Here is a 24,314-nt window from a genome sequence, read left to right as displayed (position 1 = left end):
ACAAGAGTAGGCTACACACATCTGAAAACGAAGGTAAAACTGCAGTACACGGGATGCTTAACACCCTGACTTATTTTTCTTGTCCCGGGCCAATTGTTAAGGTCGAGCCCTGGGTTATTGCACACTCTTCTCTAGAGGTGGATTGCACAGGAAGGTTTAGATGTTGCAGTGCCCATGTCCTGCAGTTTCTCATTCATTTAACTCCTTTACAAGTGTAGGCCCACATGTCAGACAGGTTTGATATGGGTAATGTGTAGGCCCGCATGTCAGACAGACGGGTTTGATATGGGTAATGTGTAGGGCCCGCATGTCAGACAGACAGGTTTGTTAACCCAGACCCTGCGTGTCCCCAGGCGCTCTCATTTGTTGACTTCTGTAACTGTAAAAGTCTTGGTTTCATTCATGTATACATCAGAAGCCTCCTCCCTAAGTTTGTTTTACTCACTGCTTTAGCACACTCCGACAACCCTAATGTCCTTACCGTGTCTGAATCCTGGCTCAGGAAGGCCACCAAAAATTCTGAGATTTCCATCCCCAACTACAACATTTTCCATCAAGATATAACTGCCAAAGGGGAGGAGTTGCAATCTACTGCAGAGAGCCTGCAAAGTTCTGTTATACTTTCCAGGTCTATGCCCAAACAGTTCGAGCTTCTAATTTAAAAAAAGAATCTCTCCAGAAATAAGTCTCTCACTGTTGCCGCCTGTTATAGACCCCCCTCAGCTCCCAGCTGTGCCCTGGACACCATATGTGAATTGATTGCCCCCCATCTATCTTCAGAGTTCGTTCTGTTAGATGACCTAAACTGGGATATGCCTAACACCCCGGCAGTCCTACAATCTAAGCTAGATGCCCTCAAACTCACACAAATTATCAAGGAACCCACCAGGTACAACCCTAAATCCGTAAATATGGGCACCCTCATAGATATTATCCTGACCAACTTTCCTCCAAAACACCTCTGCTGTTTTAATCAGGATCACTGCCTCATTGCCTGCATCCGCTATGGTTCCGCGGTCAAACGCTCCCTAAAAACTTCAGCGAGCAGGCCTTTCTAATCGACCTGGCCCGGGTATCCTGGAAGGATGTTGACCTCATCCCGTCAGTCGAGGATGCCTGGTCGTTCTTTAAAAGTCATTCCTTACCATCTTAAATAGCATGCCCCTTTCTAAAAATGTATAACTAAGAACCGATATAGCCCTTGGTTCACTCCAGACCTGACTGCCCTCGACCAGCACAAAAACATCCTGTGGCGGACTGCACTAGCATTGAATAGTCCGCGATATGCAACTGTTCAGGGAAGTCAGGAACCAATACACGCAGTCAGTCAGGAAAGCAAGGCTAGCTTTTTCAAACAAAAATTTGCATCCTGTAGCTCTAACTCCCAAAAGTTTTGGGACACTGTAAAGTCTATGGAGAATAAGAGCACCACCTCCCAGCTGCCCACTGCACTGAGGCTAGGTAACACTGTCACCATCGATAAATCCACGATAATTGAGAATTTCAATAAGCTTTTTCTCTACGGCTGGCTATGTTTTCCTCTGGCTACCCAACCCCGGCCAACAGCTCCGCACCCCCGCAGCTACTGCCCGAGCCTCCCCAGCTTCTCATTCACCCAAATCCAGATAGCAGATGTTCTGAAAGAGCTGCAAAACCTGGACCCGTACAAATCAGCTGGGCTAGACAATCTGGACCCTCTCTTTCTAAAATTATCCGCCACCATTGTTGCAACCCATATTACTACCCTGTTCAACCTCTCTTTCGTATCATCCGAGATCCCTAAAGATTGGAAAGCTGCCGCGGTCATCCCCCTCTTCAAAGAGGGAGACACTCTAGACCCAAACTGTTACAGACCTATATCCATCCTGCCCTGCCTTTCAAAAGCCAAGTCAATAAACAGATCACTGACCATTCGAATCCCACCGTACCTTCTCCGCTATGCAATCCGGTTTTCCGAGCTGGTCACAGGTGCACCTCAGCCACGCTCAAGGTACTAAACGATATCATAACCGCACTCGATAAAAGACAGTACTGTGGCAGCCATCTTCATCGACCTGGCCAAGGCTTTCGACTCTGTCAATCACCACATTCTTATCGGCAGACAACAGCCTTGGTTTCTCAAATGACTGCCTCACCTGGTTCACCAACAACTTCTCAGAGTTCAGTGTGTCAAATCGAAGGGCCTGTTGTCCGGACCTCTGGCAGTCTCTATGGGGGTCCTACCACGGGGTTTAATTCTCAGGCTGACCCTTTTCTCTGTATATAATCAACGATGTCGCTCTTGCTGCGGGTGATTCCCTGATCCACCTCTACACAGACAATACCATTCTCTATACTTCTGGCCCTTCTTTGGACACTGTGTTACCAACCTCCAGACGAGCTTCAAATGCCATACAACTCTCCTTCCATGGCCTCCAATTGCTCTTAACTGCAAGTAAAACTAAATGCATGCTCTTCAACCGATCGCTGCCCTCACCCACCCGCCCGCCTGACTAACATCACTACTCTGGACAGTTCCGACTTAGAATATGTGGACAACTACAAATACCTAGGTGTCTGGCTAGACTGTAAACTCTCCTTCCGACTCACATTAAAGTCTGTGTGCCAGACAGACAGGTTTGATATGGGTAATGTGTAGGGCCCCACATGCCAGACACAGGTTTGATATGGGTCATGTGTAGGGCCCACATGCCAGACAGGTTTGATATGGGTCATGTTAGGGCCCCCCATGCCAGACAGGTTTGATATGGGTCATGTGTAGGGCCCCCCCATGCCAGACAGGTTTGAATATGGGTCATGTGTAGGGCCCCCCCATGCCAGACAGGTTTGATATGGGTCATGTGTAGGGCCCCCATGCCAGACAGGTTTGATATGGGTCATGTGTAGGGCCCCCATGCCAGACAGGTTTGATATGGGTATGTGTAGGGCCCCCCATGCCAGACAGGTTTGATATGGGTCATGTGTAGGGCCCCCATGCCAGACAGGTTTGATATGGGTCATGTGTAGGGCCCCCCCATGCAGACAGGTTTGATATGGGTCCTGTGTAGGCCCCCCCATGCCAGACAGGTTTGATATGGGTCATGTGTAGGGCCCCCCCATGCCAGAAAGGTTTGATATGGGTCATGTGTAGGGCCCCCCCATGCCAGACAGGTTTGATATGGGTCATGTGTAGGGCCCCCATGCGCAGACAGGTTTGATATGGTATGTGTAGGGCCCCCCATGCCAGACAGGTTTGATATGGGTCATGTGTAGGGCCCCCCATGCCAGACAGGTTTGATATGGGTCATGTGTAGGGCCCCATGCCAGACAGGTTTGTATGGGTCATGTGTAGGGCCCCCATGGCCAGACAGGTTTGATATGGGTCATGTGTAGGGCCCCCATGCCAGACAGGTTTGATATGGGTCATGTGTAGGGCCCCCCCATGCCAGACAGGTTTGATATGGGTCATGTGTAGGGCCCCCATGCCAGACAGGTTTGATATGGGTCATGTGTAGGGCCCCCCATGCCAGACAGGTTTGATATGGTCATGTGTAGGGCCCCCCATGCCAGACAGGTTTGATATGGGTCAGTGTAGGGCCCCCATGCCAGACAGACAGGTTTGATATGGGTCATGTGTAGGGCCCCCCATGCCAGACGACAGGTTTGATATGGTCATGTGTAGGGCCCCCCATGCCAGACAGACGGTTTGATATGGGTAATGTATGTGGGGTAGTAGTCCCAATAAGTCTATGTTGGGAAATGCATCTCATGGGTTGGCATGGTTTGGTTTCAAAAGATTCAACCTTGTACAATACCATTTGGTGTTTGACCATGAATTAAAAACTAGTGTTAGGCCAGATATTGTCAGTGAGTCAGTCCAACACTGTGAAAGATGCCTTCATGTCCCTGTGGTTAGCCTACATCAGGCTTAAGAGAGGGTCCTTTTTTATTTCAGTCAGAACAAGTTGTCACTGAAAGAATGTGCTGGTGCGTCAACAGCCTTAGTAATCTGACGTTTATGGTCACACGGTGACTCGTGTGTCTCACCAGATCCAAAGTACAAACAATAATAGACACAGATTCTCAAGGAGTTGTTTTATTTTGAACTTGTTTTATGGCCTGTGAACTTGCCCGGAAAATCTAGATGCGTTGGCAATGCCACTTAGCCTAGCASAGGATAAGGATTGATTTGGGACCCGGGCACAAATAAACTTTTATTTGCCCTGTAGTTCTTAGTACCCAATGTTCCCCCTATGTGTGAATGAGGTGACGTCTCAGATCCCACCAATCAGGATCCTCGCAAACCCGGGTGGTGGCCACAGAGAGCCCTTTTCATTGGCTTAGGAGGAGGGTGTGGGTGCCTGTGCTCCTGACTSCCTATTGGTTGACAAACGTTGAGGGCTCCCTTTCAAGTTGGCCAGCCATCCTGGCAAAGTTCCCTGTGCGAGAAGTGCAGAAAGGCCCTCGTTCTCGCCAGGGGATTGTGACAACCCTGTGAGACGACACACTAACCAGTCTGGACGTTTATWAATTTTTTTGATCAGGCTCCATAGAGTGATGTAGAGAATACAGTGCCATTCTGGAGGCAGTCTGTCAGGTCACTCATGCCAGGGAAATGATATGAAAGTAGTGCGCTATATATGGGGAGTAGGGTACCGTTTGGGATGCGGACAGGGTGATTGGTATCGAGGAGGGAAAGGTTACAGTCTACAACCTGTGGGGACAGAGACAGAATAATTGGGTTACACTGTTCTCACGCTGTCGTGGGACCGTCTCATGACAAAATGCCTCTTTGTCCCAGATTCCCAGCACTGGTCCTCCTGTTACTGTGGGTGTCTTCTGTAGCCCCTGTTCCTGCGCCTGGGCCTCRCGTTACTGTGGGTGTGTTCTGTAGCTGGATGGTTGATCTGGAAACCAGAACTCTTGAGTAAAACGGACGAGGGAGGAMGGGAGAGAGACTGTTTTGGATTTGGCTGCTAAGCAGCATGTCCCCCCCATCACCATTATAAAGAGCGCCTGCTAAATGCGAAGCCAAAGAGACCGTAGATCCAATCATACTTAGGCTAGCTCTGCAAATAAGTTGATGTGATTATTATTTGACCCTTCTGGTCATTTATGAACGTTTGAACATCTTGAAGAACGATCTGGCCATGTACTCTTATTATCCCCCGGCAGAGCCAGAAGAGGACTGGCCTTCCCTCAAAGCCTGGTTCCGCTCTACGTTTCTTCCTAGGTTCCTGCATTTTCTAGGGAGTTTTTCCTAGCCAGTGTGTTTCTACATAGGTTAATGYACCTTGCACTAATTGTTTCAAGTTATTGACACACTGTCCAGTTAGTTGGATCACTTTGTAGTAGGGCTGGGAATTGCCAAGGAACTTACAATACAATATTTTCATGATACTTAGCAAGATATTGCAATTCTATATTTATTACTATTCTATATGAATTGCGAATTGGTGTCATGTGTGTTGCAGAGGGACAAGAGAACCATAATTTAAAAAAAACACTTCTAATCAGTCATGGAAATAAGTGCTAAAATCATGTTGGCTTACCATTTCATAAAGAGAAATACAGTGGCTTGCAGTAGTAATCCCCCTGGCATTTTTCCTATTTTGTTGCCTTAAAACCTGGAATTAAAATTGATATTTTTTTGGGGGGGGGGGCATTTGTATCATTTAATTTACACAACATGCCTACCACTTTGATTCAAAATCTTTTTTTGTGAAACAAGCAAGAAATAAGACAAAAAAACAGCATGCATAACTATTCACCCCCACCCAAAGTCAATACTTTGTAGAGCCACCTTTTGCAGAAATTACAGCTGCAAGTCTCTTGGGGTATGTCTCTATCAGCTTGGCACATCTAGCCACTGGGATTTGTGCCCATTCTTCAAGGCAAAACTGCTCCAACTCCAAGTTGGATGGGTTCCGCTGATGTACAGCAATCTTTAAGTCATACCACAGATTCTCAATTGGATTGAGGTCTGGGCTTTGACCAGGCCATTCCAAGACATTTAAATGTTTCCCCTTAATCCACTCGAGTGTTGCTTTAGCATTATGCTTAGGGTCATTGTCCTGCTGGAAGGTGAACCTCCGTCCCAGTCTCAAATCTCTGGAAGACTGAAACAGGTTTCCCTCAAGAATTTCCCTGTATTTAGCGCCATCCATCATTCCTCCAATTCTGACCAGTTTCCCAGTCCCTGCTGTTGAAAAACATCCCCACAGCATGATGCTGCCACCACCATGCTTCACTGTGGGGATTGTGTTCTCAGGGTGATGAGAGGTGTTGGGTTTGCACCAGACAGCGTTTTTCTTGATGGCCAAAAAGCTCAATTTTAGTCTCATCTGACCAGAGTACCTTCTTCCATATGTTTGGGGAGTCTCCCACAGGCCTTTTGGTGAACACCAAACATGTTTACCTATTTTTATCTTTAAGCAATGGCTTTTTTCTGGCCACTCTTCCGTAAAGCMCAGTTCTGTGGAGTGTACGGCTTAGTGGTCCTATGGACAGATACTCCAATCTCTGCTGTGGAGCTTTGCAGCTCCTTCAGGGTTATCTTTGGTCTCTTTGTTGCCTCTCTGATTAATGCCATCCTTGCCTGGTCTGTGAGTTTTGGTGGGCGGTGCTTTCTTGGCAGGTTTGTTGTGGTGCCATATTCTTTCAATTTTTTTGGTAATGGATTTAATGGTGCTCTGTGGGATGTTCAAAGTTTTGGATATTTTTTTTATAACTCAACCGTGATCTGTACTTCTCCACAACTTTGTCCCTGACATGTTTGGAGAGCTCSTTGGTCTTCATGGTGCCGCTTGCTTCAGAACAGATGTGTGTGTGTGTATGTATATATATAATGAGATCATGTGACATTTAGATTGCACACAGGTGGACTTTATTTAACTATGTGACTTCTGAAGGTAATTGGTTGCACCAGATTTTATTTAGGGGCTTCATAGCAAAGGGGGTGAATACATATGCACACAATTTTTTTTTTTTTTTTTACTTCACCAATTTGGACTATTTTGTGTATGTCCATTGTCCATTGAAATCCCCCAAAAAACATTGAAATTACATGTTGTAATGCAACAAAATAGGAAAAACACCAAGGGGGGTGAATACTTTGCAAGGCACTGTATAGGAAATGTTATACCGTATGTTTTTGAATATTTATTTTATTATATCGTAAAAAAATATTGCGGTAACAATATTGTATCCCTACTTTGTCTAGAATTCCCTCTCTGATGTTAGAGCTGTTTAGTTATTTGTTGGTTTGTGACTCTGTTGAAGGTCAGACTGCAACAAAGTTCAGTTGGTGTCTGATGTGAAACAGTGATTTTACCAGACACATTATTGCATCAAGCCATTCCGTGCAAGCCTGGGTGCCATCTTGTTTCTGCTTTGCAGTAGCAAACCCCATTGATGCAACAGACTAGCATTCAGGGCCTAAGTTATTGCATGAAACTTTTTAATAAGGAATTAATGTAACATTCATGCATTGCACATTCCTCTACCTTTAATGTGGATCCTAATAAACTAAACTGTTAAACATGTCAACTTGTTGTTAATGAACCCCTTCCCCCCCCCCCCCTGTCTTTCCCAGCGTGAGCAGTACGACAGGTTGACCATATGCAACAAGTTGTGCTACGCGGTGGGAGGAGCGCCCTATCAGATCACAGGATGTGCGCTGGGCTTCTTCCTCCAGATATACCTACTGGATGTGGCACAGGTGAGTGTTCAGTCAGTAGCACCCTTTTCTCTATTCAGTGCACTAGCCATAGGGCTCTGGTCAAAAGTAGTGTACTATATAGAGAATAGGGTGCCATTTGGGACTCAGATGAAGTTATTAACTCAGTGGTGGGTTGTCACCTGACTGTATCAAAGAGCTTACTGAGGCTTAGCCAGAGGGAGGGGAGTAGACTGACTCGTCTGGCCCGGGGGAGAACGGTCGGCTAGACTGACTCGTCTGGCCCGGGGGAGAACGGTCGGCTAGACTGACTCGTCTGGCCCGNTAGACTGACTCGTCTGGCCCGGGGGAGAACGGTCGGCTAGACTGACTCGTCTGGCCCGGGGGAGAACGGTCGGCTAGACTGACTCGTCTGGCCCGGGGGAGAACGGTCGGCTAGGCTGACTCTACTCTGCGCTCTCGCGTTAGTAGAATGTTGATGTTGATCTGGTTGTTGAGGGCAAGATGGCGTCCAACTCCCCCCTCCCCCCAACCGCTGAGATCAGTGATGAAGAGTCAATTCGGCAACACAGCATAGCCATCGTTCTTCGCACTATAGTCACGACTTTCTCTGCTCTGGCTTTTGTCAACATCCAGCGTCCACTAGTGTTTTAAAACTGCAAAATGTAACTTTTTTKGGGAGACCTGACTAAATTCACGTAGAAATGTGAGTTATAGATCTGTAATTCATGTTGAAAACAAGTCTCTAAGAAGTCATAGATCTGTTCTGTTCACTATTTCTATGCTTCCTGTTCTCAAGTTGTTTTTTGAGTCTTACTTTTGTAAAAGGTTTTGTACACCAGCTTAAACAACAAAATGTTTGGTTATGGAAAATTATATTTCACAGCGGTTTAGATGGTACAGTGAGTCTCTAAACTTGCTTGTTGTGACGTAAACGGTTTGAATTTTAGCAACCAGGAAATGGTGAAGCGGTTTCTGCATAGTGCACGTTTTAAGTGTAACCTCCTTGAACAGGTGGTAGGATTCATGGAGTAATCTCCTTAGGCTCTCTAGACATAGTCTTTTGTAATCTTGTGGTTTCCTGTTATTCTGTAGCATGATGAGGGAACACTTTCAGTAGCCCACAGGACTGACTCAATAGGTTGAACATGACCGCTTTATGCTTCAAATGAGCCGCCTCTGTCAGGTCAGTTGGACCTGTTTCCATCAAGTCTCCCAGCCTGGTCCTTTTTAGTTCTAACCATTCATCCATCCATATCTCTAACCTTGCTCTCTCTCTCTCCTCCTTCCTCAAGTTGGACCCATTCTATGCGTCGATAATCCTGTTCGTGGGGAGGGCCTGGGATGCTGTGACGGACCCGATCATTGGGTTTATGATCTCGCGCTCTCCCTGGACACGCTTYGGACGAATGCTGCCATGGTACGGCCCATTTTACTGGTTCTGATATCAAATCAGTCACATTTTAGCCTGAGAGAGCTTCATGTGTTTTCTCTTTTCCTGTTTTGTTGTGAAATTCATCCCTCTGAATGGTAGTCATGAAGGAAAGAACTGAGGAAAGCGGCCGTAACTCCTATCTGTGGACTCTAGGTTCTTCCCCACTAATTCAGCCATTTTGTTTTAGAATTCCCTGGTTGTGGCATCTGTTGCTGTAACTAAAGGCAACCTCTATTGGCAGATGGATATCAGGCTATCTGACGGTTTCAAATATCCACATTGCCTTTACAAGATTGTATTGTTTTCATTTTTGGAGTGTTACTATTCACAGGTTCTATGCAACAACAACAAATGTAAGTGCAAGGGAGTGTCAGGAATACTTGGTGACAGCCAAAAGGGTCATAGTCTGCGTTTACCAACAATGGTTTAGCAATAGATCTCGCTGGAATGTCTGTGTGTTGGCCATTTCCCCCATTGGTCCCCAGTCATTTTGAAATCCCACTGGTGTGCCAAGTGTGCTTCAAGCTTACGTGTCCCAAATGGCACTCTATTCCAACATACTACATTTAAAACAGAGCCCTATAGGCCCTGGTCAAAAGTAGTGCACTATATAGGGTTAGGCCATAGGGAATGTGTGATAATTGGATGGGGTTAGGCCATAGGGAATGTCTGCTAATTGGATGGGGTTAGGCCATAGTGAATGTGTGCTAATTGGATAGGGTTAGGCCATAGTGAATGTGTGCTAATTGGATAGGGTTAGGCCATAGGGAATGTGTGCTAATTGGATGGGGTTAGGCCATAGGGATGTGTGCTAATTGGATAGGGTTAGGCCATAGATGAATGTGTGCTAATTGGATAGGGTTAGGCCATAGTGAATGTGTGCTAATTGGATAGGGTTAGGCATAGTGAATGTGTGCTAATTGGATGGAGTTAGGCCATAGGAATGTCTGCTAATTGGATAGGGTTAGGCCATAGGAATGTGGCTCAATTGGATAGGGTTAGGCCTAGTGAATGTCTGCTATGGATAGGGTTAGGCCATAGGGAATGTGTGCTAATTGGATGGGGTGTAGGCCATAGGGAATGTCTGCTAATTGGATAGGGTTAGGCCATAGTGAATGTCTGCTAATTGGATAGGGTTTGGCCATAGGGAATGTGTGCTAATTGGATGGGGTTACGCCATTTCTTAGCATACATTCACTATGACCTGTGTTTGTAACTGTCTGATGGTGAAATTTGGGGCAAGTACGCTCCTGGTACGATTTGAGTACATTTTCATTCAAATTTCAGCTGGGCTCTGAAAGGGTTACTGCAGTTGTTTACCGCCAGAGTACTTACACACACGGCTATAAAGATGTTACTTTTCTGTAAAAAGATTTCTTTAAACATTCTTCTGAAACATAAGCCACATTTCCTACAGGGCAAAAATGAAGACAAAAAAACAACAAACAACAACAGTCAGGCTTCTATTTAAGTCTTTGTTAATAAAGATTAGAGTTCCCACGAGTTCCTGGTCTTCCAGCCTCCAACATTCTCACTATGCTTTTCTTTAAACCTTTTTAAAAGGGCCGAGTTTTGCGTCTCTTTTGGGATATACGGTGCATTCGGGAAAGTACAGACCTTGACTTTTTCCACATTTTGTTACGTTACAGCCTCACTCTAAAATAAACATCTCATCAATCTACACACACTAACCCATAATGACAAATCCAAAACAGGTTTTTAAGAATCGTTTGCTAAAGTATTCAGACCCTTTACTCAGTACTTTGTTGAAGCACATTTTGGCAGCGACTACAGCTTTGAGTCTTCTTGGGTGTGATGCTACAAGCTTGGCACACCTGTATTTGGGGAGTTTCTCCCATTTTCTTCTCTGCAGATCTTCTCAAGCTCTGTCAAGTTGGATGGGGAGGGTTGCTGCACAGCTCTTTTCAGGTCTCTCCAGTGATGTTCCATCGGGTTCAAGTCCGGGCTCTGGCTGGGCCACTCAAGGACTTGTCCTGAAGCCACTCCTGCATTGTCTTGGCTGTGTGCTTAGAGTCGTTGTCCTGTTGGAAGGTGAACCTTCACCTGAGTCTGTGGTCCTGAGGGCTCTGGAGCAGGTTTTCATCAAGGATCTCTTTACTTTGCTCCGTTCATCTTTCCCTCAATCCTGACTAGTCTCCCTTTCCCTGCCGCTGAAAAACATCCCCAGAGCATGATGCTGCCACCACCATGCTTCACCGTAGGGATGGTGCCAGGTTTCCTCCAGATGTGACGCTTGGCTTTCAGGCCAAAGAGTTTAATCCTGCTTTCATCAGACCAGATAATATTGTTTCTCATGGTCTGAGAGTCCTTTAGGTGCCTTTTGGCAAACTCCAAGTGGGCTGTCATGTGCCTTTTTTACTGAGGAGTGGTAACTCATCCAGAAGGTTGTCCTGCTGGAAGGTTCTCCCATCTCCACAGAGGAACTCTGGAGCTCTGTCAGTGACCACGGGGTTCTTGGTCACCTCCCTGAACAAGGCCCATCTCCCCTGATTGCTCAGTTTGGCCGGGCAGCCAGCTCTAGGAAGAGTCCTGGTGGTTCCAAACTTCTTCCATTTAAGAATTATGGGGACTTTCAATGCTGCAGAAATGTTTTGGTACCCTTCCCCAGATCTGTACTTAGACATAATCCTGTCTCTGAGCTCTACGGACAATTCCTTAGACCGCATTGCTTGGTTTTTGCTCTGACATGCACTGTCAACTGTGGGACCTTATATAGACAGATGTGTGCCTTTCCAAATCATGTCCAATCAATTGAATTTACCACAGGTGGAGTCCAATCAAGTTGTAGAAACATCTCAAGGATGATCAATGGAAACAGGATGCACCTGAGCTACATTTCGCCTGTCATAGCAAAGGGTCTTGTTTACATTTGTTTTAATATTACCTTTTAATTTAACCAGGCAAGTCAGTTAAGAACAAATTCTTGTTTACAATGACGGCCTACCGGGGAACAGTGGGTTAACTGCCTTGTTCATGGGCAGAATGACAGATTTGTACCTTGTCAGCTCAGGGATTCGATACAGCAACCTTTCGGGTTACTGGTCCAACGCTCTAACCACTAAGCTACCTGTCACCCCAGGTAGCCGAGTGGGTTTTTTATTTATTTTTGCAAAAAAATCTAAACTCTTTCGCTTTGTCAATATGGGGTATGGTGTGTAGATTAATGATTTTTTTTTATTTAAGCCATTTTAGAATAAGGCTGTAACGTAACAAAGTGGAACAAGTCAAGGGGTCTGAATACCTTGCGAAGGCTCTGTATCTGCTATTTTTTGGGGGCGGGGGGGGGCTGCAGCTCGAGTTGGTTGTTACACTGTCCATCTATCATGAGTGAGTCATTCATTAATTAATCATATTTAGTAGATTTTAGTTTAAAAAAAATTGGTGTATCTATTTCTGCCTTATGTTTGCATCATGGGAAATGTCCCTGCTTTACCCCTCTGGAACTCTGTGTGTAGTTTTGTCCATCTGCTCTTTGACCCCTCTCTACGGAATTAGGACTGACAGTGCTTTTTCCCCGAGGGGGGGGGGGTCTGTGTAGCTGAGCTTTCAAACCATTTTTATTCAAGGTCACTGACCCTGGTGGAATAGCCCGCCCCCCCCCCCCAGGCAACCATGCAAGGCTTCCTTTTGTCCTCCTCCCAGCATCACAGCTCTCCCTGTCCTGTCCCCAACTTTCCAGCATCAGTGTCATTACAAATGGCATTATTATCCAGTTCTATCTGATGACCAGGCCCACTGTCACAGATGGAGACTTTTTCAATCGTGGGCTTCAGGAATGTAGACCATGACATGACTACTTTCACATTTCTGTGACTTTTCATTCTAAAATAAAATAGGAAATTTGAACCAAARTCTGAGTCATTCACTTGTATGAAGWTYTTARATTGTGTCCTTACTGGGTCATCTATATTCCTGCACCAGTCCACACTGATGACTCCACCCTCCCTCGTACACTCAGGCCTCTACACCGAGAGGTCCTCATTCCCTAACGGGCAGGCAGGTCTGATTCCAGTCAAAGGCCCTCTGTGACCGAGGTACAGTGTCAGTCTGTCAGTGCCTCGTCAGTCTGTCAGTGCCTCTGATAGGTCATGTAGGATTCTGGAACTCTTCAGAGGATGTTCCAGAACACCAGGTGTGTCTCTCTGTACCACCTAGGCTGAGTCCCAACTCGAACCCCATGTTCTATTATAGTGCATATTGACCAGAGGGATGGATTGGGTGCCATTTGGGAGACGGTCCAAGTAGGGAACCTGAAGATCCTTGAGGGATGGATGGATGGATAGGGAGGGGTTTGAGGTGGCTGGGTGACGGAATGCTTTCCYAATGCTGACTAGTCCACTTGCATCAGTGCAGGAGGTGGGGGYGGTGGGTCAGATGGACACGAGTACTACATCCTCCTATAGTATAAATGCAGTAAAGTACACACATTTTGAGCAAAATTTGTGTTTTTAGACAACTGCACACTTGCAAAGGGTTAGGCAACCCTGATCCTGGAAGTTCTGTACGAGACKTTTTGAACCCACTGAGGAACCCGAGTCATGTAGACGGATCAAAAGATGCCATGGAATTCAGTGACTCTGGTCGGGGCAGGATGCAGCTTGATGAAATCTGTTTCCTTCATTTCTCTGGCGTTCTTATTCTAACGTATTCTGAGGGGAAAGAAGGGAGAACGGAGGAAGATTCAAGTTCAGTCCGAAGGGTTAGGCCCTAGCTAGGTGTTGAGAGGATCGGTCTCATACTTTGACTGAGAGGGAGGGGGAGGGGTATGTTTTGAGGGTAGATGAGTGACTAATGTAGTCAATCGAGGGTTTGGTTCAGAACAGACGTCAATCTTGAGGAGCCGTGCTTCAGTGGGGCTGAGAGGAAGAGGGAAAGAGGAGGAGGAGGAGGGGGTGGAGTAGAGCGCTCTACGCTTCAGTGTTTGTGAGGGGGGGAGGGTAGGGGAGCTCTGATTGGCTGAAACTGGTGGTGTGTTGTGGGCTGGACCAATAAGAGGCGTCTGTGTAGCATTTTTAAAGCGTAGCTGAGGAATCTGAAGGTGTTACTGCAGTTCAAGAGACAWGGAAAAGAGCTGAAGGCTTGAGCACAGTCAGAGTTGCAGTCTACGACTGAACGACTGGGGCCGAGCGACGCTTCCCAGAGCRCGTCTAGATTTTACTGTAGGAGTAGCCCATACATTTTAGTTCAGATTTAATACACGATTTCCTAACACCTAATAGCTTTTAATAACAAGGCCTCGACTGCTGTGTCAAAGAGCACGCCATCTATTTTACAGTTTTCTTTTTGCATCTCAGGTTTCACAACTCGGTTACTTCAACATCTTGACTGTCAACATTACCAGGAATTYCAGTCTGGTTTTCTGAGGTCACCCATTTTAAGCTTTTATAAGCCATATTTCCACTTATCCTGCCAGCTATGTTTATTAGAAAGGATTTTGCCATTTAATCGATCCAATAATCATAATTATATATGTGTGTGTACACTACTAGTTACTGAGAATAGGTATGAAGAATTTCTTGTAGACCAGACGTTGGATGTCTTCACCCACATGGCAGTTGTATGTAAACATCAACATCCTCTGCTTCATTCAATATTAGTTGAACCTTTTCCCTTTATTATGATTAGCATGTCGCTACAAGTGTTTGATGCCACGGCCTTCTTATTGTCTCTGCCTTTTTAGTCCTATTATATATCACAGTGTCAAGGGCATATGAACTAACAGGTTATAGAGCAAACAACGCAATTATCACAACACAACGCGGTTGTAATATGGCTTCTTTTTATTTTTTCCTGGCTTGGCTTCCCCCGGTGATATTACCCACGCACCACTGCTGCTTTGATGTGGCGCAGAGATTGGCTGAACCAGGCTCCCGACAGGGCATTATGCACATTACTGGTGGGTTGGGTCACACCACTCCCTGAATGTAACCAATCATCTGCTCTGCTATCATAATTACAGGTCATAAAAGTCCATATGTTTTCATAGCATCACTATCTCTGCTTCGTTCACAAATTAGTTTAACTCCTTCCCGTTTTTTTTATATTTATTACGATTTAGCATGTCGCTACAAAGTGTCTTACTAAGCAAACTCCTAATAGTTACTTGACTTTAAATAAGTATAACTCTGATCCCCCCCCCTCAGTCACTGGGGGGCTATTTTAGCAGAGGGAGGAAGTCATTTGACTCCTGGGTGTCTGTCCTATGCTTCTGGTTTATAGGCTCAGTTCTACTGTGAGATGGGTAGGTTATGGTAGTCAGGTTTATAGGCTCAGTTCTACTGTGAGATGGGTGGGTTATGCTTCTGGTTTACAGTTGGCACAGCATCCAGCCTTTTCTTTTTTAAATGTCCACCTCCCAGATTGGTGTGTCTCTAATTTGGAAGCCACATGGGGTATGGCTGGGCACTCAGGCTGGTTTTGGACATTTAAAAAAAAAAAATGTTTAGCTGCTTTTGAGAGTCTCCTGCCATGTCACAGGTAAACCAGAGTTTGGAGCTAAAGTTATCATAAAAGAACACAGTTGTATAAAAGTGAAGTCTGTTAACAGCAGTTCAGAACTGGGCAGATGATGGTCTCATGACCCAACTGACTTTTTTGTTTTTTAAACATCTCAATTTCACAATTTTTGCCATTTAATCGATCCAATAATCATAATTAAATGTGTGTGTGTGTGTACACTACTAGTTACTGAGAATAGGTATGAAGAATTTCTTGTAGATCAGATGTTGTATGTCTTAACCCACATGGCAGTTGTATGTAAATTTCACAATTTTCAGAAAATCCAATTTCATACACTGGAAATTAATAAATTAACTTTTGTCTTAATTTGGATWATAAAGATGCAGTGTTATTTTAGTCCGTTGACTAAACACTTTACAGGCAGATATTAAACAGGACTTTGGCTACAACGAACGCTGGTCGAAACCACAGACAGTTCGGGGACCTTTGTTTTGGAACGTGGCAGAGCCGAGTGATTATTATTATTTTTTTTTTGACGCAGTGGCGTGTATCCGTGGATGCCAAGGAAAAAAGAAAAAAACACTAATTGATCTTTCTATGTTACATAAATGTCAATTCGCCAAGAGGCTGAATGTATGTCACCGGCGATAGCATCGGAGTGAASGAAACGGTGCCCCTCTGTCTCAGTATGTGTAGCGCATATATCTGATGCTGTCTGGGCAAAAAGAGTGACATTGTTGCCACTCATGACATTGAATGCAAGGGAAGCCAGTGAGCATTTGGCCTCCTGTGATTTAAAAAAAATAAAAATAATAGCCAATCAGTGTTGAGTTAAACTGAATKAGCTCTGCTGTGAATGGTCCTGGCCCACCAAACAGTGTCAAGGGAAGCCAACTTGGCTTTGGCTTCACACCAATCACATCAGAAGCCAAATGTCATTGACAAATCTTGAATTGTTGCATCTCACTGCGTTGTCCTCTGGTGGCTGGCTAGCTAGCTAAATTCGACTTTTCCTGAATTGGCCATGCATGGAGAAGGGGATTTGGACTTGTGGTTTTACTTAATTATCTGTACTGGCCAATGGTTATAACAGCGATTCTGATCCAACTGATCCTGGTCCCGTGTGGCTCAGTTGGTAGAGCATGGCGCTTGCAACGCCAGGGTTGTGGGTTCATTCCCCACGGGGGGACCAGGATGAATATGTAGGAACTTTCCAATTTGTAAGTCGCTCTGGATAAGAGCGTCTGCTAAATTACTTAAATGTAAAAACTTGTTGTGCCCCTGGCTTGAGAGGATGGAAGTTCAACATGTAGTAGGATAATGTTAACTAGCTAACGTTGTCCATGAATGGAAGTTAGGTTAGCGAGCATGCATTTTAGCCAGGTAGCCTAAGACAACTAAAAGGGTGTATGACTGTTTAGGCAGCATTAAAGAGGATAGCATTGGCGTTTCTCAACAAGTAGGGTGAGTCAACATGTTGTTTTTACACACACACACAAATCAGTACAATCGACAGCCACATCCTATTTAGTTTACGTTGATTGGACTAAAATAGTTTTTGGTTTCTTTTTAGTTGTCGTTGTATTAGACTAAGCAAAGATGATTTTTTTTTAGATGTTGGCGTAGTGGAGACGGAGCGACTTGTGGTGACGCTCCGTGGTTCTAAATGTAGGCGTTTAATAGTCTAAACAAAATGTGGGAAACATTAACATGCTTGGTCATTATAACTGTTAGTTACAATATATTTTGTAGACTTCACAGGACAAATGTTGCTCTACGGTTTTGTAATGAAACCAAGGTGTGGTGTAATTTTATTCTGCCACTGTGTCTTCTTATTGTCTTATTGCCTTTTTAGTCCTATATATCACAGTGTCAAGGGATATGAACTAACAGGTTACAGAGCAAACAACGCAATTATCACAACACATTCTTTCCTGGGTTGGTTTCCCTTGAGGTTTTTACCCACTGTTGCTTTGATGTGGCACAGAGAGCGAGGAGAAAGGCTAAACCAGGCTCCCGGCGAGGCATTGTGTAAAGTACATTCCTGGTGGGTTGGTCACGCCACTTCCTAAATGTAAACCACCGTCTGCTCTTGTGTCCCGGAGATCACACCACCCTGACACATTCCCCCTCATGTATCATTTTCACAACAATCCCCCTGCCACAAATCACATCACACGCATGAGTTGGTGGGGGTGTGCTCTGTACTCTTTATGGGTGGCTGCATCTGTTGTCTAAAGTACCTTCCTCTCTTGAGTATTTTCTCCATTCCCAGGTACTGATCTGAAATACTGACTCTGTACCGCTACCCCCTGTATATAGCCTCCACATTGACTCTGTACCGCTACCCCCTGTATATAGCCTCCACATTGACTCTGTACCGTAACACCCTGTATGTAGCCTCCACATTGACTCTGTACTGGTACCCCCTGTATATAGCCTCCACATTGACTCTGTACCGTAACACCCTGTATATAGCCGCACTTGTTATTTTACTGCTGCTTTTTAATTATTTTTATAACACTTTTATTTTTCTTAACTGCACTGTTGGTTAAGGGCTTGTAAGTAAGCATTTCACTGTAAGGTCTACTACACCTGTTGTAGTTGGCGCATGTGACAAATAAAATTAGATTTTGRTTTGGAAATGCAGCTTCCACCTGCCTAGTGCTTTTAGGAGACAATTCTACTGTGGATGTGAAAGTACGTCCCAAAATAAGTTTTAATGTCACATGCACACTTTCTTGTAAGCCCTAACCCCAAAACAATGCAGTCATCAATGTAATACTTAAAATAACACGGTAGGGGGGGAAAAAAACACAAAGTTTTCACCTGACCAGTTTCTTTGATTTCTTTTTTTATTAGTTCTGATTTAAGCGAAGGAGACGACAAGACGAGGAAACATTTTTTGACTTTTGATACACCCACTTAGGGCATCTCCAACAGGCTGAACCTGCAGTAGCCAAACAAATCTACTTCTGAAGGAATGTGTTATGGTTTATTTTGGGGTGTCCTAATCCGCCRTGCCAAACTGTCATGACTGGACTGTTGTCATCAACGCTAGAGAGATCAGGCTGTACATGATGGCGTATTGTGTTCCCATATGACATTTCCTGTCTGTGTAGCGATTTGAGATCTAGTGGCTTCCACCATATCCTCTTTAGCCAATCAGTGACCGGATATGATGCAGCCGTTTCCTGCTCGGGGAAACCTAACTCCAGACACACCCCCTCTACATTCTCCCTCACTTCCCGTCTCATGTCCACACCCACTCAGATACTCCCCTACACAAACCCCCTCTTCTCTTGTGCTATAGACAGATCATCACAGACACTCTTCCCCCCCGCCCGTGCCACACAGTTATGGACTTCCTGTGGCCTGATCGACACTCTCCAACAAAACGAGAGGGGCGTACGTACACACCACCCCTCTCGTTCTGTTGGAGAGTGTCGATCAGGCCACAGGAAGTCCATAACTGGGACAGGAAGTTACACACAGACATTCCTCCGTTCTCCCTGAGTGACGCATTTACGCAGGGATGACATCACCACCATGGAGTGACACGGGGGGGAGTGTGATGATCTGTCTATAGCACGAGAGAAGAGTGTGTTTGTGTAGGGGAGTATCTGAGTGGGTGTGGACATGAGATGGAAAGTGAGGGAGAATGTAGAGGGGGGGTGTCCATGGAAAGTAAGAGGAGGTATGTTGCTATCCTTCATCGGTCTGACACTTCTCACACAGCCCTTTCATAACACATGACGGTTACAGTGATGTCATTCCTCTCACTGCCAGTGGTGAAGAACAGAGTTGAGTGACAGCTGATCGTTTTCCAAGGACCTGTAGGACTGCCTTCCTCGTTTTTAAAAATKTATTTTAATTTTAACTTTTTATTTATTTTAACGAGGCAAGTCAGTTAAGAACAAATTCTTATTTTACAATGACGGCCTAGGAACAGTGCGTTAACTGCCTTGTTCAGGGGCAGAATGACAGATTTTTACATTGTCAGCTCAAGGATTCGATCCAGCAACCTTCACGATCTAACCACTTGGTTACCTGCCGCCCCCTTGTGTACTAGTGGGGAATAACATACAGAATTAGGTGCAGTTCAGTAGACTGACATGGCTTCCTCTCCTTGTCTGTCCTTGTCTCCTATATCAGTGGAGGTGAAGTGTCTCTAGACTATTGAAATGGACCCTTTCTTAAAGCTAGGCCTATATCAGATCAGTACTAGTGAAGGAGACGGGACGAGGTGACGCGCTTCTAGACTATTGAAATGGACCCGTCCTTAAAGCTAGCAGATCAGTGCAGTGAAGGAGACGGGACGAGGGAGACCGCTTCTAGACTATTGAATGACCCGTCCTTAAAGTAGGCTATATCAGATCAGTGCTAGTGAAGAACGGACGAGGTGACGTACTTCTAGAATTGAATGGACCGTCCTTAAAGGGGGCTAGGCCATCAATAGTCTGAGTGAGGAAGGGACGAGAGTGACTAAGGACTTCTAGACTAGAAATGGACCCGTTCCACAGGTGCTTTTTGCGTCCAGAAAAATGAGGCGTCCAACACTTGGTTTCAGAATTCTTGGATACAGATTTATTTATTTTTGCTCTGTAATCCTGGCTTGGCTTTAGCGAGTCCTTCGAGAGACCTAAGTGTAAAATGTCATGCTGAGGAATGGTTAATTTACTAACCCAGAATGCTGTTAAAGCACTGTGAGGGCTACAGCTAATTCATCATTAGGTAATGACTGTCCTCTTCACACACTGGCTACTGCTCTGTGACGATGTGAGACGCAGACTGACTGACCTCTGTCTCTCTCCATCCCTGTAGGATCCTGTTCTCCACTCCTCTAGCTGTGGTCAGCTACTTCCTCATCTGGTATGTTCCTGTGATTGAGAATGGGAAGGTCATCTGGTACCTGGTCTTCTACTGCCTCTTCCAGACCCTCCAAACTGTGAGTACTGTAGTCTACAACGCCATACTGGTAGAGCAGCGGTTGGGGAAGTTCACACACACACACACATCCACCAGAAGACCTAAAAGAGCTGCACCAGATGTATAGAACACAAACCCAGTATAATCAGTAAAAAAAAAAAAATCATTAGGATACATTTTAATGTCTCATAACATTCTCTCTGAAACACATTAAAAACACCATTGGAACATTCTACCAAAAGTGAGCGTGTCCCTCACTCACAATTAAGGGGCATGGTGTGTATTGTGGAACAATAGCGTCAGCGGTCGTTAGAGAGCTGTGTGGAATGGAACATTTTATGACTGAGTGTTATATGCATTCACTGACCTGTAAATAAACTGGGGGGCGGGTATAAGGTGAGGTGTGTTTGTAGTGTAGGGGGGGGGGGGGGGGGGGTGTAAGGTGAGTTTGTTGTAAGTGTGTGGGGGGGGGGTGGTGTATAGGTGAGGTGTGTTGTAGTGTGTGTGGGGGGGGGGGGGGGGTGTAAGGTGAGGTGTGTTGTAGGATGTAAGGGGGGGGGGGTGTTGTAGTGTGTGTGTGGGGGGACATGCAAATGCAGAGAGCAAAGTGTGTAGCCTGAGTGAGTGAGTAATGCCTAACCAAGTGTGTGTCCTATATTAAGTCACCATGAAGGCGCAACGAGGTGAAGAGGAAGCCCATGACCACCTGACGATAAGGTCCATGACCCATCACCAGCCCGATACCCTGCAGCACGACACTGGGCTCTGACGGGGCCGAGACGACTCTGGAGAGAAAGACAGACAGAATGTTATAAATATAAGTTACCTCATAAAGTTGTCAAATGTGTTTCAACTTTAAGTCGTCAGCGTTTAAAAAAAAAAAAAATTATGTAACATTTATTTAACTAGGGAACGTCAGTTAAGAACAATTCTTATTTCAATAAGGCCTACGGGGAACAGTGGGTTACTGCTTGTTCGGGGCAGAACGACAGATTTTTTACTTTATCGTCAAGGGATTCGATCCAGCAACCTTTCGGTTACTAGTCCAACGCTCTAACCGCTAGGGCTACTGCCGCCCTAACACTCTAGACCATAGGCTACCCTGCGCCCCTACGCTCTTAACCGCTAAGGCTACCCGCGCCCCTACGCTCTAACCGCTAGGCTATCCCTGCCGCCCCTACGCTCTAACGCGCTAGGCTACCACTGCGCCTACGCTCTAACCGCTAGGCCACTGCCGCCCCTACGCTCTAAACCGATAGGCCACTGCCGCCCTACACCTAAGCTAGGCCAAACCTTGCGCCCCTACAACTCTAACCGCTGGCCACCTGCCGCCCTACACCTAACCAGCTAGGCACCTCCGCGCCTACACTCTAACCACTAGGCACCTGCCGCCTTCTACACTCTAACCACTAGCTACCTGCCGCCCCTACACTCCAAACCGCTAGGCTACCCCTGCCTTATACACTCTAACGCTAGGCACCTGCCGCCCCATTGACCAGTACGTTTCCTAGTAAACCCTCATTAGGTCATCTTTAGAGCATCAAGCCACAGGTCACAGCCCATAGTCATAGAACAGAAACAGCATACTGCGTCAGCATCACAACTAGTATCTCAATAAAAATCCACGAGGAGTGGCTTGTTTAGAAAGACTGGCATGCCGTTGGGCCCCCACCACACATCATTATCCAATAGGTACATTGAAATGAATGACCCAAAGTGAACCATAAACACTGAAATAGCAATAGGATGTGTTGATTTGGGCAGTTGGTAGATGAAATGTCATCCTGCCTTTACCTTTCTTCTCTGACTCCAAGAGAACAGCACCACAGCACAGAGCACGTAGATGGAACAGATGGACCGGAGGCTATCATGTAGGCTGTTTTCTGTGACAAGGAGAGAACAGGTTGTGGACTATAGTGCTAAAAACAGGAGAGAGAGACAGGTTATGGACTATAGTAACTATAAAACAGGAGAGAGAGACAGGTTAGTGACTATAGTAACTATAAAACAGGAGAGAGAGACAGGTTAGTGGACTATAGTAAACTAAAAACAGGGAAAGAGACGGTAATGGACTACAGTAACAAAAACAGGAGAGAGACAGGTTAGTGGACTATATAAACTATAAAAACAGGGAGAGAGAGACAGGTTAGTGACTATAGTAACTATAAAAAGGAGAGAGAGACAGTTAGTGACTATAGTAACATAAAAAACACAGGAGAGAGACAGGTTAGTGGACTATAGTAACTATAAAAACAGGAGAGAGAGACGAGGTTAGTGGACTATAGTAACTATAAAAAACAGGAGAGAGAGACAGGTTAGTGGACTATAGTAACTAAAAACAGAGAGAGAGACAGGTTAGTGGACTAAGAACTATAAAAAACAGGAGAGAGAGACAGGTTAGTGGACTATTAACTAAAAACAGGAGAGAGAGACAGGTTAGTGACTATAGTAACCTACCCAGTACATCCTGTATAACTAACATAGCACAACATACACTAGCTTTATCGTAAAGTCTAAAATGCTGTATTTGTGAGCTCAGTCATCTTCATGAAGATACAAGTATTTGGCGAGAGGTTAGGATACGGTCTATCGGCGTACCGTCTTGGTCCAGGGTGATGCCGGGGAGATGACCTGGTGTTAACTTCCTGTCCCAGCAGCAGGGAGGAGGAGTTCAGCCCCTCTGTTGTACATGTCCCGGGGGCCAGGATACAGGGGGGGTTGGCCAGCCCACAATCTGACCCTGGACGCGTGTCCAATCACAGACCCAGAACCTCCACCGTCATTCCTGATTGGACGAGAGGTCAGAAGCATACAGATGACACAAAACCAACCAACGATCATCTTTCCATTTTGTCAAGAAAAACCAACCAACGATCCTCTTGGTGGTTCTCTAACTCAGTTGGTAGTCGGTGCTTGTAAAACGCCAAGATGGTGGGTTTGATTCCCGGGAATCACCCATACGTAAAATCTTTGCATGGATGGCTTAGATAAAATAGTATTATGTTTATACTGTGTTTAATGATTAAGTTGTTTGTGTCCTAATATCCAAATGCATAGACTAACTTACCATATCGATAATTCAATGTGATACCGTTTGATGTCATATGAGCAAGGCATATCGTAACAGTTTATCCTAGCTGTTAACACACACACGTTCCTGTAGGGACAACTCTCGGACTCAACATACTGAATAGCCTGCAGATGGGGTTTGTCATCGTATTGACACTGGTTAGACAGGCTTACGCTCCAGAGAATTCACACCAGCGGGACAACCAATCAACAGTTGTCAACACGCCTGTAGTATTATTTATGAACATGGATAGCATTTTTTTAAATAAATGCAATTGATAAATAATGGGATACAGATTTTCCATATCGGTGCCCATCACTACTACCTAGAATGAAGAATCTATTTGGTCATGTGTACTAAGTAGTGTCTAGGTAGTGAGTTGTGTGTCCATGCATAAAGGGGCTTACTGTAAGCAGTGGCAGAGTCCCTCTCCTTTTGGTCTTCACTGATGAACATGGTGAGAGCTGAGTAGGGACATGGAAACACTGGAAGAGAGACAGAGAGAGACAGAGACAGAGACGAGAGACAGGAGAACAGCGAGAGAGACAGAGAAGAGACGAGCGAGAGAGCAGAGAGAGAGAGACAGAGAGAGAGACAGAGAGAGAGACACAGAGAGAGAGAGACAGAGGAGAGAGACAGAGAGAGAGACACAGAGAGAGAGACACAGAGAGAGAGAGAGACAGAGAGAGAGACAGAGAGAGACAAGAGAGAAGAAAGAGAGACAAGAGAGAGAGAGCAGAGAA

The 24,314-nt window shown here is 45.4% G+C and overlaps 1 protein-coding gene across 1 annotated transcript in view; it reads left to right on the top strand.

The window, feature by feature from the left end:
* Positions 1 to 24,314, top strand: part of LOC112069992 (sodium-dependent lysophosphatidylcholine symporter 1-B) — a 57,385-nt gene that overhangs the window by 2,941 nt on the left and 30,130 nt on the right. Inside the window, 3 exon segments of the mRNA XM_024137390.2 lie at positions 7,574 to 7,699; positions 8,953 to 9,077; positions 20,397 to 20,520. Coding sequence (XP_023993158.2) covers positions 7,574 to 7,699; positions 8,953 to 9,077; positions 20,397 to 20,520 — 375 coding nt within the window.

Source organism: Salvelinus sp. IW2-2015, unplaced genomic scaffold, assembly GCF_002910315.2.
Source record: "Salvelinus sp. IW2-2015 unplaced genomic scaffold, ASM291031v2 Un_scaffold1192, whole genome shotgun sequence".
NCBI classification, from domain to species: Eukaryota; Metazoa; Chordata; class Actinopteri; order Salmoniformes; family Salmonidae; genus Salvelinus; species Salvelinus sp. IW2-2015.
This window is presented reverse-complemented; position numbering and strand designations above follow the sequence as displayed.